The sequence below is a fragment of the Neodiprion lecontei genome, chromosome 5 (genome assembly GCF_021901455.1).
Source record: "Neodiprion lecontei isolate iyNeoLeco1 chromosome 5, iyNeoLeco1.1, whole genome shotgun sequence".
NCBI classification, from domain to species: Eukaryota; Metazoa; Arthropoda; class Insecta; order Hymenoptera; family Diprionidae; genus Neodiprion; species Neodiprion lecontei.
This window is the reverse complement of record NC_060264.1, coordinates 31,066,423-31,086,367: the sequence shown is the minus strand read 5'-3', so window position 1 is coordinate 31,086,367 and position 19,945 is coordinate 31,066,423. Positions and strand designations below refer to the sequence as shown.

At 38.9% G+C, this 19,945-nt stretch overlaps 2 protein-coding genes across 5 annotated transcripts in view; both read left to right on the top strand.

Moving 5' to 3' along the window:
• Nucleotides 1-11,008, top strand: part of LOC107226867 — a 36,700-nt gene extending 25,692 nt beyond the window's left edge. For 3 of the 4 annotated variants that reach the window (XM_046742136.1, XM_046742135.1, XM_046742134.1), the window contains exons 4-14: nucleotides 285-439; nucleotides 5,247-5,495; nucleotides 6,053-6,162; nucleotides 6,294-6,460; nucleotides 6,550-6,705; nucleotides 6,890-6,957; nucleotides 7,040-7,120; nucleotides 7,259-7,420; nucleotides 7,492-7,689; nucleotides 8,159-8,263; nucleotides 8,361-11,007. In XM_046742136.1, the coding sequence (XP_046598092.1) occupies nucleotides 285-439; nucleotides 5,247-5,495; nucleotides 6,053-6,162; nucleotides 6,294-6,460; nucleotides 6,550-6,705; nucleotides 6,890-6,957; nucleotides 7,040-7,120; nucleotides 7,259-7,420; nucleotides 7,492-7,689; nucleotides 8,159-8,263; nucleotides 8,361-8,503 (1,594 nt within the window). In that variant the 3' untranslated portion in view covers nucleotides 8,504-11,007. Of the gene's footprint in view, nucleotides 1-284; nucleotides 440-5,246; nucleotides 5,496-6,052; nucleotides 6,163-6,293; nucleotides 6,461-6,549; nucleotides 6,706-6,889; nucleotides 6,958-7,039; nucleotides 7,121-7,258; nucleotides 7,421-7,491; nucleotides 7,690-8,158; nucleotides 8,264-8,360 lie in introns of all 4 variants that reach the window. The other variant, XM_046742137.1, reaches the window with a different exon arrangement.
• A 75-nt stretch (nucleotides 11,009-11,083) lies between these two features.
• LOC107226837 (carboxylesterase 5A-like) lies at nucleotides 11,084-19,248 on the top strand. Its single transcript, XM_015667783.2, has 5 exons — nucleotides 11,084-11,367; nucleotides 11,509-12,221; nucleotides 12,926-13,202; nucleotides 15,575-15,684; nucleotides 17,371-19,248. Exons 2-5 carry the CDS (start codon nucleotides 12,060-12,062, stop codon nucleotides 18,736-18,738), a joined length of 1,917 nt encoding a protein of 638 aa, XP_015523269.1. The 5' UTR covers nucleotides 11,084-11,367; nucleotides 11,509-12,059; the 3' UTR covers nucleotides 18,739-19,248.
• Nucleotides 19,249-19,945: the final 697 nt, after the last annotated feature.

The window sequence follows — 19,945 nt, the reverse complement described above, 5'->3', positions numbered from 1 at the left end:
ATAACCACAAAGCGCGGCGTCGATTCTTCTGAAAAATATAATTCCCTCGACAGCGTTGTAAAATCTTACAGAAATTCGATCGCATTGTAATTTTTTTTTTTTTTTTTTTATTTTTTCTTTTTGCACTTCGACCATAATTATATCTCATCGTGGGACCTCGCCGCAGATGTGAAAAAAAATAAAAAAAATTTGTCTTTTAGATATGAAAAAACGTTATTGAATTATACATAGTATATTGCACTTTATATTGATTGTTTTTTTTTTAATATTTTTTTTTTTCACAGATACAACGACGATGATTGCATCCGATGTTTCCGATTGATAAGGAGATCGCGAAACATAATCGAAGTATTCTCAGAGAATTTGAACAGATGTTACACTTCCGAGATTGCCGCGACAGCATCTTGTGATACTCTATACTCCAAGGCTATTTTATACCGTAAGTATTTTTTTTTTTTTATACCTTCAATACTTTTTCTTCATCTCAAACCTGTATTGTGTATAATGACAAACTGTGTTATATCTGCAACACCATAATCGAATGCATCGAAACGTAACAGCTCCGATAAATAATGACTTTTCAAATTAAATGCAAAGGAAAAAAATTTCAAAAAAAAAAAACAAAATTGTACAGGCGTCTATTTTTTGATCATCTAGGAAAAAATTCGCGAATCACGCATATCCACATTCACAAGTTTCGCGGTTCATTGATCACTTAAATATATTACGTTGATTGCATGTGTATGTGCGAAGCTAACGTCAAATAGTTACTTGGCAATTATTGCTGTCACACCGGCGACGAATAGTCCGCGGAATTTATAATCACTGATTCATTATAGATATTTCTTTTACGAAATGTGACTCACGCGGGATTCCGGTGTGTAAGGTGTTTGCCTTTCCGTTAGCCTCTCTTTCTCTTTCTCTCTCTCTCTTGATTTCTCAGACACACATGAGGCACTGTTATATACCTATGTTGGAATTGTGATTTCAAATCTACGCGGCTGCAGAATCCACGTCGTAATTAATGGAGAAAAAGCAAAAATAGAAACGAAATCCTTATATATCCAATTAAGAACGCATTATGTTCTAGTTAGAAACTTGTATCCTGCCTGATGCGTATAATGTATATATAAGGTTGTACCGGCTCGTTAATGATTAATTAGGTAATTCGGTATTATGATGTACATTAATTGTAAGCCGACGCTTTCTCACCTGCGTAAATATGTAAATATATACGACGTTCGGTTTCCTTTCCTATTTTTTTTTTTTTTTTTTTCAAATTCTTTACTCGTTGTACTTGTAAAATTAGCGTGATTGCACCTTATTTACATGTTATACAGTATAACTCAAATACTCGTTATCATGGGGCCGATTTTGTTATTACAGGTGTATAAACAAAGCGTATGAATATTTGTATTGCATAAATTTATACCAATTAATTCGCCTCGTTTCCTTGTATGCGTTGCATTATACTGACAGCAATGCATCGACGGTACGAAGCAAGTGGAAGTACACCTACATACATACATATATATATATATATGTGCATAAAGACACACGTAATGTATAATAACTAGAGGAAAGGAAGTGCGGAGAAGATTGTGTAACACTTATGAAAGAATGTCTTAGACAGCGGATGCTACCCGTTTTTTACTCGTGTGTTATACGTTTACATACGTGTACGTTCATATCTCTACGCGCGTATCCGAATACATTTTGCTCGGTTTTTGATCCCCACACTTGATACATGCCTACCTGCCTACGTGTATATATTCTTTACTTTTTACCTTCGTATCGAGGTACATTACTCATGAAACGACGCCCCTGCGAGATGCCTAGATCCAGTATGTATAATCATATTAACAACCTACAGTGTATCTCTGGCGCCATCCAAGACGATTCTGCACCGCGCGACGTTGATAGTTTAGAAAACCTGCTAAAAACACGACGGAATATTACGAGTTTCAACGTTTGATGAAAATTTGTTTTTTATCCTCGTGGTATTTATAGCGTACATATACTACTTGCTTTTTCGTTTTTCTCAATTTACATGTTAATTTCGGTCTTACCGGTTAGACACACACCTATTTCACGGGTATACCTGTGTTAATCTATTTCCACGCGTAGGTATCACATTTTGATATTGAGCAACATCTGTTTGGAAAAACATTCTCTATTATCTTACGAAGGCTATTATACCGATGTCGATTCTTTGGTAACTGTTTCGAGGGTATTAATTAACGATTGGCAACGCTGAAAGAGCCGTAATGCTATAATTATAAACTGACCTAACGTAACGAATTATAAACGATCTGGTCACGGGTGTCTATATGTATATATATCTATACACACATTATATATCCATGCCCGCATCACCATATTACGTATGCATTGATACATTATTATACGAGCTTCGAGACACGTCTTTGTAACTTCAATTGATGCAGCGTTGCAGCTATCACTTTATACTTGTATACATGTATGCGTATTCTTTTCACACGTCCGTTGATCTCGCCTGCGCGCACGCCTAATTGATATTCATCATTCATTGTAAATTGTTTGTGAGGTGTATAATTGACAATTGTTGTATGAGAAAATCGAACGCATGGAACGATCGCGAGATGAGCGGAAATTGGTAATTTTTATTGTTTTTCTATTTTTCCATTTTACTTTCTTTTTTTTTTTATTTCTCATCCCGCTAGACGAGGGCTAGGTGTCTATTATACATCTTATCTTATTATACCTACCTGTCGGGTTTCTTGGCGACAAGAAATCTGAAACGAAGTATTATTCTTCCAGCGTATAATGAGGCTGAGGCTCGTCGTGTAAAAAATTGCCGCAAGTTGACCCAGCATTCGTGGTGTTTACGGAAGCGTGACACCGGCCATCTTACATTTATAGTTTTACCTCAGAATTATACGTGTATATAATACACGTGGCGTACATACCTCGTACACAACAATTGAATTTAAGTCGATGTCATCCACACGATCAGCGATCGAGGGTAGTTCTTCTATATGTATTATAACAGTCGGGCGTGGGACTCCGCGGCGATCTCCGCCTCGAGTTTCTGATCTCAATGAGCTCACTTTTTGCTCTATGCTCGGTAGTTTTTTTTCTTTCTTTCTTCTTTTTATACATCTTCGTATACGAAGAAGAACCATCGAACCATGAGATGGAGAGGTGAAATAAATGCGTGAAAAAAGAGCAGTGAGAATGAAAACAATGCAAAAACTATCGGGATCCACGGTATTGGGTGACGCCATTTTGCTCTCATATTTAATAATAAAGATTGTTTTTCATCGTATATTTTACTCTGTATCTATTTAATGTATCAAAATAGTCGTATGAACGCTTGCACGAAGGTTTTTGTGCATCCATGTTCGTACAATATACATATTTAATACGAACAGCTGATCACACCGCATGACGCCATATTGCAACGTTATAGCCATGCGCAAGTGCAATTACAGTAGATTTATACGACGGTGTTATTCATTTTTATTACTTTCCAAGTCTTGGGCTCCGTTCTTCGAAAATATGTTCACCAGGCGATAATACGGTACCCCATGGGTATAACCTCTTTCGCCGTGTATCGTGAATTTATGGTTAACAGGGAAAATTGCACATATTTTACATTAATGAACGCAGCTCCAGTACGTGCTATGAACTACTGCCAACCTATTTGACGAAATGGTTTATAACCTCTTACGTGACGCCAGTCGTGCCGTTGTGAAGGTTAGGTTGGCAGCAGTTCGTGGCACACGCTGGGCTGCTTTAACTCGTGTAAAATCTGTGGATGTGTTGACGCATGCGTACTCGATCTTTCCTGTTCACCATAAATTCACGGTATACAAAGCTACCTACCTGTCGCTTCTGGGTTTTCCGTGACTAAAGGAAATTCGTTACGCCGAAAGAAGTCATCTCCCAGAGCTGGCTCACTGTCCCATGAAATATTCAGTGAATACGAGTCAGAATCAGCTGAGATCACACTAATTATCTCGCCTGTATTAAGTTTGAAATTTTTTTCCGTTCACTTTTTACGAGGAAATATTTTTTGACTACAAACTAGACATGAATAAATTTTACCTGTATTCTTAAACACGTGATTCGTGTTGTTTCTTTCTTTTTCTTTTTTTTTTTCAAATTGCTAATTCATACCTCAATATTTTAACCTTAGGTTCGTCCTTAATTCATGGACACATGTGAGGATTGAACAACGCATACTAATTCACTGTTCATAGATTTAAGTATTAATTTCAGTCTATATTAAATCAAGGGTAACAAACTCTATCTCAAATTTCCCACGTGTCGCGAGGGTAAACCCGAGTCTCGGAGAATCCTACAAAAATATTTACGCATCGCCAATATGGGTATACATATATATAGGTATATCTATGTGAGCACAGGTAGTAGAGTACATTTACAAAAAAAAAAAAAAAAGAGGAAATAACGAACGGAAAAAAAGAGAAAAAATACCCTTGAGGGAAAGTGGTATGGAATTACCAGACTTCCGGTGGGGAGGATGGATTCCTCTCTATTGTATATTTACCTCTAGCTGTTTTGTAGTTTCTATCACCGGTACCCATAGATATCGGTTATGCGAGTTATGAACCTCGACGAACTTTACCCGGTTCGGAGCTCTAATATACTATATTTATTTTGCGAAAATCCGTAGTGATACGTCTTCGCATAACATACATTATATATCAGAAAAAGATATCAAATGCCAACAAATGATATTCGACTTCCGTTTCTGACGGTATTTACATATTGTATATGGTCGTTATTAAAGTCGACTAAAAAGTTCAGTCATGATTATCCACGAAACGCCTGCCGATATGCAACTTAACATACCTACTTGCAACCTGCATTGCTTGAATTAGGAAATTTCGCCGATTACCATACGATTTATTGGTGAAAAATTCCTTTTTTTCCTCAATATTCAGAGAATATTGTTCTTTTTGCGAAGAATTTTGCAGGGTTCTTAAAAATTCTTTGAACTAACGATAGAAAAAGGTTTAGAACAAGCATCCGCCTAGAGTATGTTGGGTTCAAGGAATAAACTCGAATTTCGCCTGACTGCAAGCAACCTAACATGCACCGAATAACGAGTGTCATTTAAAATAAGGCGCTGTATTGAACACCAACTGTCAAATTTAAAAAAAATTGTGCAGTTCTATAGAACTGGAAATATTATTTCCATCCTGTTTTGATACGTGATAAGAAGTCATTTTTCATTTCAGGTACTAAGGAATTCGCTGGGCAACCGATAAGGAACGAATATTGCCCGATTGAAGGACGTTACCATTTTACGTACAATATAAACGACGGTTCGGAAGAAAAAATTGAATGTAACACGTTCTCATCTGACTTTGGCAACTGCCCGGACGGATCGGTGTTTCATTTGAAATTCAAACGATGCTCGTTCGAGAATCTTGGTAGGGATGATTTCATCAGTCTGTCGAGAAAGGCGTCTCGCGATCAGATAATGAGTGAGCATAAGTGTTCTGTGTTCGTGATGGTCTTGTCGCATCCTCGTTATTCCTTGTTTCTTTTCGTTTGTTTTTCTTTTTCATTTTTTTTACTTCTCTTCCATACCTTTGTACTCATCATACGTGGTCGCAAATCATGATGGCTTGAATCATCGTCACCTGCGCATCCACATTAGTTCGCTTTGTTTTGTGACATTGATCAGAATCACACACGCACTTAGCAAAAGATCAGAAAAATGAAAATTTAGACACGTATCTAACGGTAATTTCGGCAAGGATCAGCATGAAAATTAATATGTGAACGCTAATACTTGTTCGTTAAAATTGACTTGACATTTATACTTCGCACTAATTTGTAAGACCACTTATGCCACAGTATCTCATATCACGTTTTTACCGATATATTTTCTAACAAGTCGTTGTCTATTTTTTGTTTCCGGGATAGAAAATATCAGAAATTCATATTTCTATGTTTTTCAATGTGATTAACAGGCATTGGGTATAATTTGAGAATTTGATTTTTGTCTACCATTGCAATATATCTTCCTCTCCGACAGATATTACATTCAATTGTCTCGGTACTTGGGACGGGCCGAACGGATCGAAATACTTGGCTCTTCTGGACGCGCAAGGAGGCGAAGAACGTCGACCCCAATATCGATGCGGTGTAAGTTTCTTGTTAGAAAATTTCAAACGTGTACCTCATCACAAGGGTACATATGGGTTTTGTTTTGAGAACGAACAAATTCGATGCAAAAATGTACGATTTATGACTTAACGTCGCCAATTACCTTTCAGCTTTATCATGTCGATAATAAAAAAGGTAAAACCTACCTGGCATTCAGCAGCGACTCGAGTTGCACACAAAATCTTGAAAATTCAACTAGCGGATACGAAACTCTGGTACTGAGCAAAGCGACGAACCAAAAAACGGTACCAGACTACGTGAGAAATCATGTAGCATTGTAAGTATCCGTAATCTGTGCGTTATTTTCTAACTATATTTGAAAAAATGAACTCGGGTAAAGTCAAGTTTTTCATTCTTGGTTTTAAGATTCCCGAAATGGTCGCACGGCGAGTGGGAACAATCGTTGATCGTAAACGGCACGATGACGTTTACGGATACAAATGGATATAAAAGTTACACTTTCGTAACTGTCGATTCGAACGATCAAAGCGGACGTTATGTCGTCTATTCGAAGGACCAATGGTAATTATAATAATTTTGATAATTTTCTATTATCCATGAGCACGGAAAAAAATGTATAAAATGTAAAAATTCCCTATATCGGTAATATATCATTTCCTTGATCCTAAGAACTATCATTTCATTGAATGAAAAGTTAGTCGTTCTAAAATTACAAATCAGGAACTGTATTCTCATTCTTTTACAGTGAGATGGAAGGTTACGTGTGTTTAATGATGAAACAACGTAGTGAAAACGTTCTGGAATTCACCACAGGTGAGAGTAAAAAACATGAAATAATAATAGTAACTATAATAAATGACAATCCTTTTCTTATCGAAATTTCTATTCTCTACAGGTACGGCAACGAGTCTTACTTACAAAAGTTACCTCTGCGACGATCCGAATCTCGACAAACCCGTTTGGATGACACAATCCAGTGAGTAGACAAATAAAATTAATTGATTATTTAATAATGATGATCGAAAGAGAAAATAGAAGAAAAAAAAAATTTGGACTCATCCATGTAATTTTTATTGCCCCATTCATCTGAGATGTGGAACAATTTTTTTTTAAGGAATAGAACGCGTGGTCGAATCTCCTTGCCCAATTACGGGCCAGTATACGGGAGTTATAACCGATCTTCCTGGAATGTGCGCAGAGTTAAGTAGTAATTGCAACACGCGAGAAATCATGTATTACAAAGTCAGTGATTGTAGTACCGGTGAATTATACGAGGGTGCGTAAGAATTTAATTTCATCGTTGTGAATATATTTGCTTTTTCTATCTTATCGTTTCTAAATTTTCAGAACGCAGTTATTTGTGTCTTGGACAGTGGGAAGAAAATGGCGTTATGTATACGTACACGAAGAGAAACGACACTAGTACAAACGAGTGCTTCGTTGGACTGATAGTTAACGACGAGGAAATCTACATCAAAGAAGCTGGGGATCATTGTATAAGAAATATCGATCCCAAAACGCAGGGAATGCGTTTGTACAAAAAAGGTAGGAACATGGGACAATGATTACATTACCCATGGAGAAAAAAAAAATAAATTATAAGAATCTAAGGCTTCTGCGCTTTCTTTTCTTAGTTCGCTCTGTTCACAATATAACGAACTACAGTAAAACCTCGTTCTTCCGGCCTTCGCTCAACCGAGTCTCCGCGTTATGCTCGGATAATACGGATGGAGCCTTTACTTTGTTGCTTATATGTAGTAACAATGCTTTCTACCCCAAAGATTAATCTACGTTCGTTAGATTTTCAATTTAATATACTTCTGTGATTAAATTTCATTTTACCATTTCAAATACGTAAATAATGATTGAAATTTTCAAAATTTTTATTTCTTCCGTGTTATCCGAGGTTTCGCTTATCCGAGGTACCTCCTCCTCACGTTATCTTGGATAAACGAGGTTTAACTGTAAATAAGACTAAGAAATACAAGGTTGTCACTTTTGATCGCTATTCCAGGACAATGTTATGGCAACTCTCCGAGTCCCGCACCCACGCCGCTTAAACCAATTCCGCACGATCCAGTAATGCGGATTACTTCCACACCTCGATCAAACGTTGGAGGTAAGACGTCAAAGTACGAGTAACTATTCGCGCGCTGAAAAATGTGACTAAAATTTTCTCTGTTTACCAATTTTTTTTCGTGTCTTTTACCCTACAGATAATATGATCAACCAAATTTCAACAATCACGGCTGGATCCAGATGTATCGGGAAAACCGCAAATAATCAACACACTATGTTCCTAATTATCCTTTTGGGGTTAATTTACTTAAATATGTATTACTCGAAGTCGGAGCGTTGAAGAATTGTTTTATAACGGAGATATAAATATAACGCGACAAGCGATATTCTAATTGCGATAAATAGACTCTAAGACTGGACAATGTTTAGATCTGTCGCCTTTTTTTCAAGATAAAAAAAAAATAGGAAAGAAAAAAAAACAAGGACGAGGGTAAAAAATTTTGTGTAGAAAGTGTAGAATAAAAAAATACTAGAATAATATATTAGACGTATATATATATATGATATACGCGTATTCGTAATCTGAATATCTCAACGAGTGTTTTAAATATTATACATATATACACAATATACATATAACGACTGAATTTACGATGGTAAGTTTGCATTGTGAACATTTCACGAAAAAGAAAGAAAAAGAAATAACAAGATTTGGCAACGCCCGGCCAAATTTTAACTGAATCTTGTTAACTTTTAACATAATATGTATTTTATCTGACGTTAAAATGACAAACATTGATAATGACTCTCGTGAAAGTGATTAATTCGAAAGCTTCACCTTGGTTGGATAAAATTTGAATGCTGTATTGCATTTTTTTTGTTTTTTTTATTTATTCCATCTCATTCAGGTCCCTTGGACATTTCCAAACTGTGACTAGCTTTTCATTGTGTATCTCTCGCAAGTATTTTGATTTCGATTTTAATTTCAATTTTTTCGGCATATTTCTTTCGAATATTTCTTTGGTTGTGTAATTTGTTAAAGCAATTTTAGACTGAGACCGTTCCAAAAGCCGTTTCTGCATGTTTTTACAACTGCATGTACGTTTGTCGCACTGAAATATTTTTGAACGTGGCATATCAAGCTGTGTGGAAATTTTTTTTTTTTCTTATATAAACTTAAAATTATATATACATAAACACGTGCCTTAGAAATGTGCGAACAATGCGTGACTAATGGCTTCAGTGAAAAAAAATTTAGTATACGTATAATTGAAATTTTTATCTTATTTAGTTCAGAGAGTTTACAATTATCGTATACATGTTAAGATCAATGTACAGTTTGCCAGAAGGCAAAACATCATGATGCGGCGGTAGATCGAGCCTTGAGTTAATTGTTTGCTTTTTGCTTTTCGGTTGGATATAAGTAAATCAAAAAAGGAAGATTTCCATATCTTCTTTGTAATTCAGTTGCACGGAGCCTATTACAAAAAAAAGAAAAAAATTCAGTCCACAGTTTACAATAAATTTTAACGATTGACTCAAATCTTACGGAAACTACCACGCTAAAAATCAAATGTAAATATAGTTTATTGTAATCCACTTTTTATGATTATTTATTAGTAAACATTTATGTAAGAACTTGAAATGAAGTACCCCAGGTTATTGAGGAATGTAAAAATTGAGGTTCGTCGATCAATCGGAAAATATTTTTTATCATTTTTTTTTACTATTATCATGAGTCTTAATTCAAAGTTCGTGTTTTGAAAATATTTTTCCACACAAATTTCACCGAACCCCAATTAATCGATCCTCGTATTTTTGGAGCAATTACCTTGTGCTTTTGTCAATTTAAACAATAGAGGTTCGAGTGAGTACTTAACATGGCATATATTTGATTGGTTTTTAAGATTGTAGATCAGATTACATTTTTAATTTATGCCTCAATACCAAGGTTCTTGTGCATGGCTAATGTTTATTGTAATTTATTTTATCCAATTATTAAGACATTCAATCAGTTTTTCTTTTATCTCATTCGAAACTTTATTCTATATTAATTCACTACTTCATACCGACTGTAAGCTAATATTATTGTAACGAAGTGAGTTCACTTTCCTTAAATTTCTTCCTCAAACTTGCGTGCTAACAATAATTTTAAGCACGTTGTGTTTCGTGCAACAGTGATGTAAAATATTTTTGTACAAAAGACAAAAAGACAGGATACGAAAAAAGCAATAAGAAATACATATACGTATGTTTTTTCCATACATGCGCGGTAAGGCCGATTTCGCTCCCTGTAATGCGGGAGCATAGCATGTGAAAAAGTAGACAAAGGTGTGTTCCTCCGACGGATGCATTTTTGTTTCGGTCTGCGCAGACCATATTTCAGTGGTCAGCTGTTAGCCCAATGGAAGCCATCTTGGAAATCGCTAAATGATCTCGAATCCGATTGGTCGAAAATCCAAGATGGCTTTCACTCGCAGCGGGACGCAATTGGTTCTAAGAGATGGGCTGCGCAAGAGATCGCTTACAAAATAACGCCATCGGACGGCATGAATCTTAACCTCGATCGCACCAGCGTGATCGATGAAGCGTTATTCCTCGCTACAGAAAGCAAAATCGGCATTCGCGCACAGTGGAAATCGAGTTTACCGCAGGAGTGACCGTTTCGCTCCCTTGGTGTACAATATACTATTAATTAGTCTAAGCGATTGAACGAGACCACGTGTGTCGGACGTACTTATTTAGCATACGTTTTCTTTTTATAAATCATAATACCGATATACCTTCTAACGAAAAGAAATTATTTCCTATAATCTATAACTATGTTTGCCAAATACATTTTTTAACACAAACGTGCGAACGAATATTTCTATTCGCCAAATTATTCGAAAAATATATTTAGCAAAAACTCGTACCACCTTTCTCAATTTCCTAGTGTGAAAAAACTGAATTTTGTAACAAATGTATCGGTGCGTAAACTTCGGATTCGGTGCGGCGATCACAGCAGAAATTAGTCGAGTATTATTTATCATGCACCGTTTATAGTTCAAGCTGGCTGAAAGTAGGTGATGATGTTGAGCCTAGAACGAGCCTGACCCCGAGGTCTAGTTGCGGCGCTATCGCATTCTAGGATCTGTGAGGGTACGAAGACGTGCTAGATTTAGGAGTCGAATTGCAGCCGGTTCACAGTGGAGAGCACTCAAGGTAATTACTCCAAAGAGACATTAAGTAATGTCGTAGATCTTGTCAGTGGGTAATGTGCGCATTGTGCACGAGCTTGACGCAAGGTAATCATAATTTAGGAGAATGTGAACTGCACAGAATTAACTCTCGGCACTGTTCAAGGTCACCTCTAATGGGCCAACGCACAGATAAGGAGAAGAGATATCTTCCGAAGACGCGAACGGCGTTCAGAGCTTTGGATGATTATTTTCTGCCATTCTTTTCACGTCCATTAATGGCTTAATTGTCCTGACAATGCAAAGACGTTGTATAATGAAACGAAAAAAGTTGATTATGGATTGTCGAGATTGTCAGGATTCGGTTCTTGAGAGAGTCGATATGGAATACTGGACGGAAATCTTTCTTTATCATCCTCTTCGCGACCATAAGGCATTATTGTTAAACTGTTATCGATGAAAAAGAAGACCATGCAGCTGCAGCCGGAAACCTAACAGCACAGCGATGGTGATGATAATAATAATAATCACCTTGTGATAAATAAAATATTATAGAAGCCCAAGACGCGAATACGAGGAGAGTCTAGAGCGCAGGTCCTTACGAATGGAGTTTACTTCGAGACGAACTCAGTCACGCGATCTCGCTTGGCAAGCTACCTTGCACCATCGGAAAGCCCTCCTCGGTCGCAGCAAGTCGTCAGTCGGTGGTTAAACACGATGAAGAACAGCACGAGATTCGCCTTCACTTTATCCTTGCTGGCTTTGTTCTGTAATGGGATTCCCAACGTCGATTCCCAGAGAACTCATGCTCGGCAAGGCGTCGGTAGGGAACCACCAACGATCAAGATACCCCTTCAGGGTAGTCTGGTCGGAAAGGAGGTGAGGTATTAATATGCACTGGCTTGTTATTAAGCACCAATCCTATTACAACGCCTAAATCATCGTGCATTATGAAAGATGCGACTGAATGTTTCGTTCCACCGCACATGTTAAACACATCCTGCAAAGCGCAGAGTCAATAATGCTGTGCAGGTATTTTAGCCATCCTGCCAATTTGTACCTATGTCAATTATTAATAGACTCGCATGCAAAATTTCAAATAAAAAAAATTTTCCAGTATTCATCGAACGTATAAACTAAACATGCATTCAAGTGTTTAAGATTTTGTATCTAGTTTGTCAACCATTGCGAAGAATTCATTCATTTGACTCGGGTGCTTATGTACGAAAAGTAAAATTCAGTATTTACAGTAAACTGTCATTTCTTTGAGTCGAATATGATTTCTTCACGGCACATAAATTATTTTCAAACAAAGCCGTATCATTATTTCTGAACAATAAATATTTTCTCAAGGTGTAAGGGGAGGGCAATTGTTCATAGTCACGTGATCCGTGTCGGCAACAAGCCTATAATCACCGGACTCTGAAAGAGTAGCTGTAACATTTTTATCGAAACTTTTTGGTGCTCGTGACACAACACGTCATTTCCTATTTCGCATATAATCAGAGGGTACATTGAGCGATGAGAATCACTGTTCACCAAATTCTGTTACTCTAGCTTTTGGTGATTGAATTTGTTATTAGATGACGTGGATGCGGACGCAGAAGGTTTTCGCGTACCTTGGAATACCATATGCAAAGCCTCCGATTCGTCAGCTTCGATTTGCTGCGCCTGATACAAACCCGCTTCCATCCTGGTCCGGGATCAAAGAAGCCACCACCTACGCTCCATCCTGTCAGCAAGTAGAGGGTGGACAAAAGCTCCATGAACGGACTTACCTCAGACTTCTGGCCATCAATGATGCCGATGATCCAGGAGTCAGCGAGGATTGTCTTTACCTCAATGTCTTCGTGCCTGATGGTGAGCTCTGATAAACTTTTCCTCATTTAAGTTATTCGGCCATCGAGATATGTATCGCTTTAGAGTAGCGCTGAGAATGACAGTAAAAAAAATTGCGCGGAATTTTTTAATCACCGTGATGATATGGTAAGTTCGCCGTGATAACGGTGCGATGGAAATATCCGGCGGAAGATTGCAGCGGCGGAAACGAATGAACGTCACAAGTAGTTTAACTTGGGGGTGCCTTGGCATTTGAATTGCTAAGGTGACAAATTAGATCCTGATTTAGAATTGCGGATTAACAAATGGTGTTCTGTAATTAAAGGCAAACAGCAACTCGACTTAACTTTATCTATTGAAATGTAAGTGAGACTTGGATGTAGAGTAGTTCCGATACAAAAATAGAATGAAGAATTTAACCTCTGCCTATCATTTTATTGTGAAAAGTACGGGTGTAGAAAAATGCAGGAATGAATCATGTTGAATAAAAAGAAAAAAATAGAAAAATTGAGACAGAGCCTTGTGCCAACTGAAATTGGTTTTTCTCGTTTACAATTTTTACCACCCAACGACACGCGATATTACTGCAGAAAGTTCTTTCCGCAGCAACGCGAAGTTAAAGTTCAACGTGACAAAGACCTTACAAGCCTCAAGAGTTGACTAAAATTCAAATCCATTGGTGTTACAAAATTTATTCACAAGGGCCTCTGTTATATAATATTCGCAGACCCTTACGGAAGGATTTAAACATATTAAGTAAACGGGGATGAAATTTTAGAAATACGTACAGCCGGATGAGTGCCGAATATTACAATGTTTTCAACGAGCGAAACTGTGAAAAACTAGAAGCGAATTCGAACCGATCGGAATACCGAAGTGTGGATTTGTTTCGCCTATAACTGAGATTATCGATTCCGGATGCGAACAATCAGTCGGTCAATGGCCAAGCCCCGAAGCCTTTGTGATAAGTAAATTTCAGTATCGGTGTGAAAACGAGCCAAGTAATTTGTCTACTTCTTTAACCAGATCATGTCGATTATACGTGATGAAATTTCCGGCAGGGTAGTCAGCCCGTCAACTTTATACGTCTGACTTACATGCAACCCTTAAATCAAATCCACGATTTACTTCTTTACGACTCCAGCATCAAGGTGCCTGTATATAACGAGAAAACTTTCCAAGGGCATATAATATCGCCTCGGTTAATGGGCTTTCAGTTTCCTTGAAGATGATGATAGTAATCGTTGCGATAAACAACCCCGGGTATACAAAACTAGCCAAAGCCACGATACTCACATTATAACGTACGACAAGAACGCAACGCTGACATTTTCTTTGTCGAAGGTGGGGGAAAAAAAAAAAAAAAATAAAAATTATATACCGATCAGAATCGCTCGGACCGTCGCTGGCCAATCACCTGCGTATTTCGACAATCCGTTTCGACGCCTGCGACAAATCGACTCTGGGCACCAAACTAACCAGAGTTGCTGCACTGTACTCCAAGTTTGGCACACTTATGCACCCATGAGCAGTTAGTCCGGACTGGGGCACCCTTACAGTCAAACAGCAACTGGGTTGACGGGAACAACGACAAAGAAAGAATTGCCATTTGGACATAAGCTGAACGGTCCTGGATCGATAAGGGAATAAAGTATACGGTTTAAAGTGTTGGTGAAGAAGAAGGGATGGTTGTGTTGCAGCGTTACGGTGCTTTGGACACGCAATCCGTTCGCCCTCCTCGCAGATGCCATGATACGGTGGTAATAGTCACGAAGCCCTCTCCTCCACCCCTGAAATCATTCCATCGCCATTTCTAGCTGGATTTTTCGCTCCCTTCGTGTAGGTACACATCACGACGGACCTTGGACGCGGGTTTTAAACCCTCGAAAATGCGACTGGGCCAATGGATCGCCGTTGCGAGATTCGTGATATTACCGCAATTCAACCGCAGGCTCGATTTTCCTTCCAACAATATTTTGTATAGTATAAGTACTGCAAGGAGTGAAAAACTCGGCAAACTCTTACCGGAGCTCGTACGTTTACGCCAATCAAACAGAATTATATGGAAATGGTTACTTTTCAACGGTCTTGTGTTTGAATTAGCGCCATTGTGCGGACAGCGAAGCAATTTGTACTGGTTCAATTGTAAGGGTTTAACCATGTTTTAAGGGTGTGTATAGATCGAGATTCACTCAAGTATTTTTTTACTAGAATCAATCAGTAGGAAGCATTGTCATTTAGAATAACGTTCACCATTTCGCGGCTCGTTTTGCGGAGCCATGAATATCTCGAGAACGGCTCGACCGATTCACTTCAAATTTGGAGTCAGTATTCTTGGACGTATCGCGTGCCTGGTGTTTTCGCGTCATACTGACCAGCTCAATTTCTTTCAGGCAATCCACCGGGCGAGGGCTGGCCGGTGATGGTCTGGTTTCACGGCGGAGATTTCAACACTGGGACTCCAGCCATTTGGGACGCCACAGTCTTTTCGATCAAACAGAAGGTAAGCTTTGGACTCAGCGTGATACTGCGATTCGGAAGGTTCGGAACGGCCTTGAAAGGGTCGCAGGACTCTCGTCGAAATCGATTCATAGCATGCTATTGATAGTCGTGTATGAGATTACTGTCATTAAATCTGGATGTTTCGCGTGTTTAGGAGACATGCATAACGACCCCGAGTCTTGCGCGTGATAACGTATGTCACGGTTTACATGCACGAATTCGTCCGAGGTGGACCTCGGGCTTGAAAATAGAATGCGAATAAAAGTTCGAACGTATTCTACAGGTCTTATAACTTTTGTTTTCTCAATTCAGTACCTGAAATAAGCTGGACTGGGAAAAGTGCTGCAGGAGTTACTGCAGGTACAATACACGTCGCGTGAAAATATATAACTCGATTCTGGGATTTGGCTCAATGTTTTTTTTTTATGGCTTGATAAAGATCGAGTAATCAACAATACTTTCTGTGCTGGTAAATATGCCCACGGTCTAAGGTTCAAGATATGACTTGGAATTTGACTTATCGCAGGGGATCGGGGTTCGAAAATACGGAACAGTTAGAGGCAGGTATGTGATAATAGTTGCGTAATTGCGTGGTCACCCTTACACCAACTTTTAATACATTTATACATGCCAGGACCTGAAATCTCGGATCAGGACCTTGACCGTGAATTTTTAACCAAGCGTGATCGGTTAGAATTCGGAGATAGTCACACTGATATTATTCGGCAAATTTTCGTTGAGCAGAATTATTCCTGAACGCAATCTCTCGTGCAATAAATTTGCTGTTTTGTCGTGTGACTATAAAACGAATTCATTTAACCTCTATATCTGTATGTATGTCAGCTGCGGTAAAGATATTTTTAGAATGATGTTAGATCAATGAATCGAAGCGCAACGGACCAACTGACGTGATATTCGCGTGGAGGATAGGAAATTTATGCGAATTTGCGATGGATTTGAATACTGAAAATAGTCCTAGGGTTACTTTATGTATTGGACGGAAGCTAAAATTGTGTTTCGCAGGTTTTCACCAGAGTAATAACTTGCAAATTGATTAGTTTTTGCACAACCTAAATCTGTTAATAATCGCCAAGGTTCTCATGTTGTCTAAGAACATTAATTATGCGTCCTTTTGTGTCAAGGATTTCCTAAATTTAACAGTAGTTGGACATCGTATTGTCAATCATAGGAACTCATAACGACTTAAATGTTCTTCAAAATCACGAGGAATAAACAGGGAAAACGGAAATTGTTTAGCATCACTCGAATTCACTTAAAATTACATGAAAGTGTTGAAAATGATGGAAATCTTTGTAAGTTTTATGATTAATGGTTTCAATTTATCAACACTGATGACGAGTTTTTCCTATTGATTTCCATCTTATTACGTGCTTTCGTTCTTTTCTAGTTAACCGAATGATTTCCATTGATTTCAAATGATTCCTCAGTGTTTTAGGTGATCCACAATGATTCTTGTGACCCCTTCCAAGCCGTTACGTTTTCTGATAGGAATGCTATGAAATCCTTACAAGTCAAATAGCAATCACTCGATACGCTGGGAATCAACGAGGATCACACAATAAGATACGATATCATACACTTGTTTTCCAAGTAAACTTCCCCCGAGTATTTTTATCTCTTCTATCATATATGCGATCCCAACTGACCGTGACTTTTACGTACTCAGATGCTGATCGTGACGGTTGCGTACCGGCTGAACATCCTTGGATTTTTCACATCGACGGACGCGGAGGCTCCTGGTAACTACGGAATGCTGGACCAGATAGCGGCGTTGGACTGGGTGCAGAAAAACATCCAGTACTTTTCCGGCCAGCCGGACAACGTGGCGATATACGGTCACAGTTCGGGAGCGATAAGCGTGGGTCTTCACATACTGAGTCCATTGAGTCGAGGAAAATTCTCCAAGGCAATAGCGATGAGCGGAGACGCTATCGGGTCTGTCGGATCGCCGAAGACGGAGACGTCGGTGGTAGACCAGATAGCGGAAAAGTTCGGGTGCAATCGTCACCCGACAACGGACCTCATCAAGTGTCTCCGTAACGTTAGAGCAGAGATCCTGGTGCAGGAATCCTCCCACATAGAGACGTGGGGACCGATCGTCGACTATGAAACGAACAACACGACGGAGCCGTTCCTGCCAGAGGACCCGCTGGTCACCCTGGAGATGGGCAACTTCAACGCGGTTCCTCTGCTCGTCGGCTATTCGAACAACGAGCAGGCCCTGGCCTACATCGAGTCTATCGGCAACGGGCGGGACGAAAACGCTGACGGGGCGTTGAGTTCGGATAAGTTCGAGGCGCTGATAGACAGCGAGATAACCGCCGCGGCGAAGAAGTTCGAGGACAACACCACCTGCGAGGTGGACTCCGATATGCTGGTGAAGTCGGTGCTCTTCTACTACAAACCCTACCCGCCGACCAAGGACGAAATGGTGCTGAGAGACCGATACCTCGACCTTCAGACCGAGAAGAACTACGCCGCTGGTCTCACTCTTCTTGCGGGAAAAGTATCGCGGCAGAAATCGGCCTTCGTTTATCGTTTCGACTACCGGCCGCGGACGGCTATGTCCACGGAGGGTGTTCCCGACTGGGCCGGAGTCCCTCACATGTTCGAACTCCAGTTCGTCTGGGGCCTTCCTCACGCCGCGAGCTCCGTGCAGTGGAACCCCGCCGACAAGAAGATGGCCGACGTAATGATGACGCTCTTTTCGAACTTCGTAAAGACCGCGAACCCTTCGCAGGCGAGCATGGGCGTGAAGTGGGAACCTTACACCGAGGAGAATCCCGGCATTCTACTGATCGACAGGACCATCAACATGAGCGATCACAATGCCGTCGATTACAAAGCGCTCGCGTTTTGGAACGAGTATTATCCCATTGTTCTCGAGGAGGCGAGATCCTGTGACTGTAACAACACATCAGCCGCCCAGTCTCTCACATCTGCTTCGTCGAATTTCCACATTGTCTTTTTCACCGCGGTGCTGCAGAGTATCGTTGCGGAGCCGGTGTTCGTCAGGAGGTTCGGATTGTTCTGACGAGTAGGATAGTCGAAAACAACTATTGTATTGTCTCTGCAACATTGCTAAGTCTGATTTAGGCGCCATTGTAATACTAAACTGAAAATGGTCAATGTCGGATGATTAATAGATGCGATATTATCACTCAAATTATCATTCAAATCAAATTTAACTATCGTCGTTCTGCCATGTCTTTTCATACGTATAATTGGCAATATTGCGAAGTACAAAGAAATTGCATAATATGCGAAACGTTGCGATAGAACCTTCGAAAATGCCTGATGGCTTTCTTTTTTTTGCAACGTATTGTTGCCGCTTTGGTAATAAGCCAGAGTGCAGAGTTGCAATAATTAATTAATAATACACTCTCTTAGTCATGCCAATGAGGAAATTCGAAATTCCACTGTCGCTTCTCGGATGTCCGAAAGGAAAGATCGAACAAGTTTCCGTCACTGGTACACTTACACAATATGTTGATTGGCAATTTCATAAAACTGGAAATAAATCTTTTCACACATCGTTCTATAATAGACGTGGATCATTTGAAATTGATTTCTCCTATAATCTTTCTTACAAGTCAGCTAACTTTACATATACGAATGTTATGAAAAAAAGAGTTCTAAAATTATAGAAAACACCGAGGAGAAGTTATCGTCAAAATGGTCGATCCATGTAGTTAAGAGTTTGACTGAACGAGCAGTTAGTTGAAAGCTTGAATTACGCTTAAATCTATATTTATCTCTTCAACTTGACAATCGATATTCAGCAATCTAATATCTATCGTAGTAAGGAAAGGATCCAACCATCTGTAAGAGGTTGCGAACGATTAAACCAACGTTTAACATTTATTGAATTTTTTTTATTATTGGCTTCAATACGGATATAGAAAAAAAAATTTTAAAAAGAGAAAGAAAAAAAAACCATAAATCGATTTCGAGAAACAAACGGTTGATAACTTATGAATATTTTGATGCTTTGATAATATAATAATAATAATAATAATCATTAATAATAATGTATGTACTGTCTATGTATAATTACTATTATATTATATAAGAGAGATGTACGTCGAGCGATGGTGCATGAGGGCTTGGCCAACACCGGCGTACACCCAAAACATGTTTTTTTTTCTTTCTTCAGCATAATAATCATTATCATCATCATCATCATCATCATCATCATCATCATCATCATCATCTTCGTCATCACCATCATTATCATCATC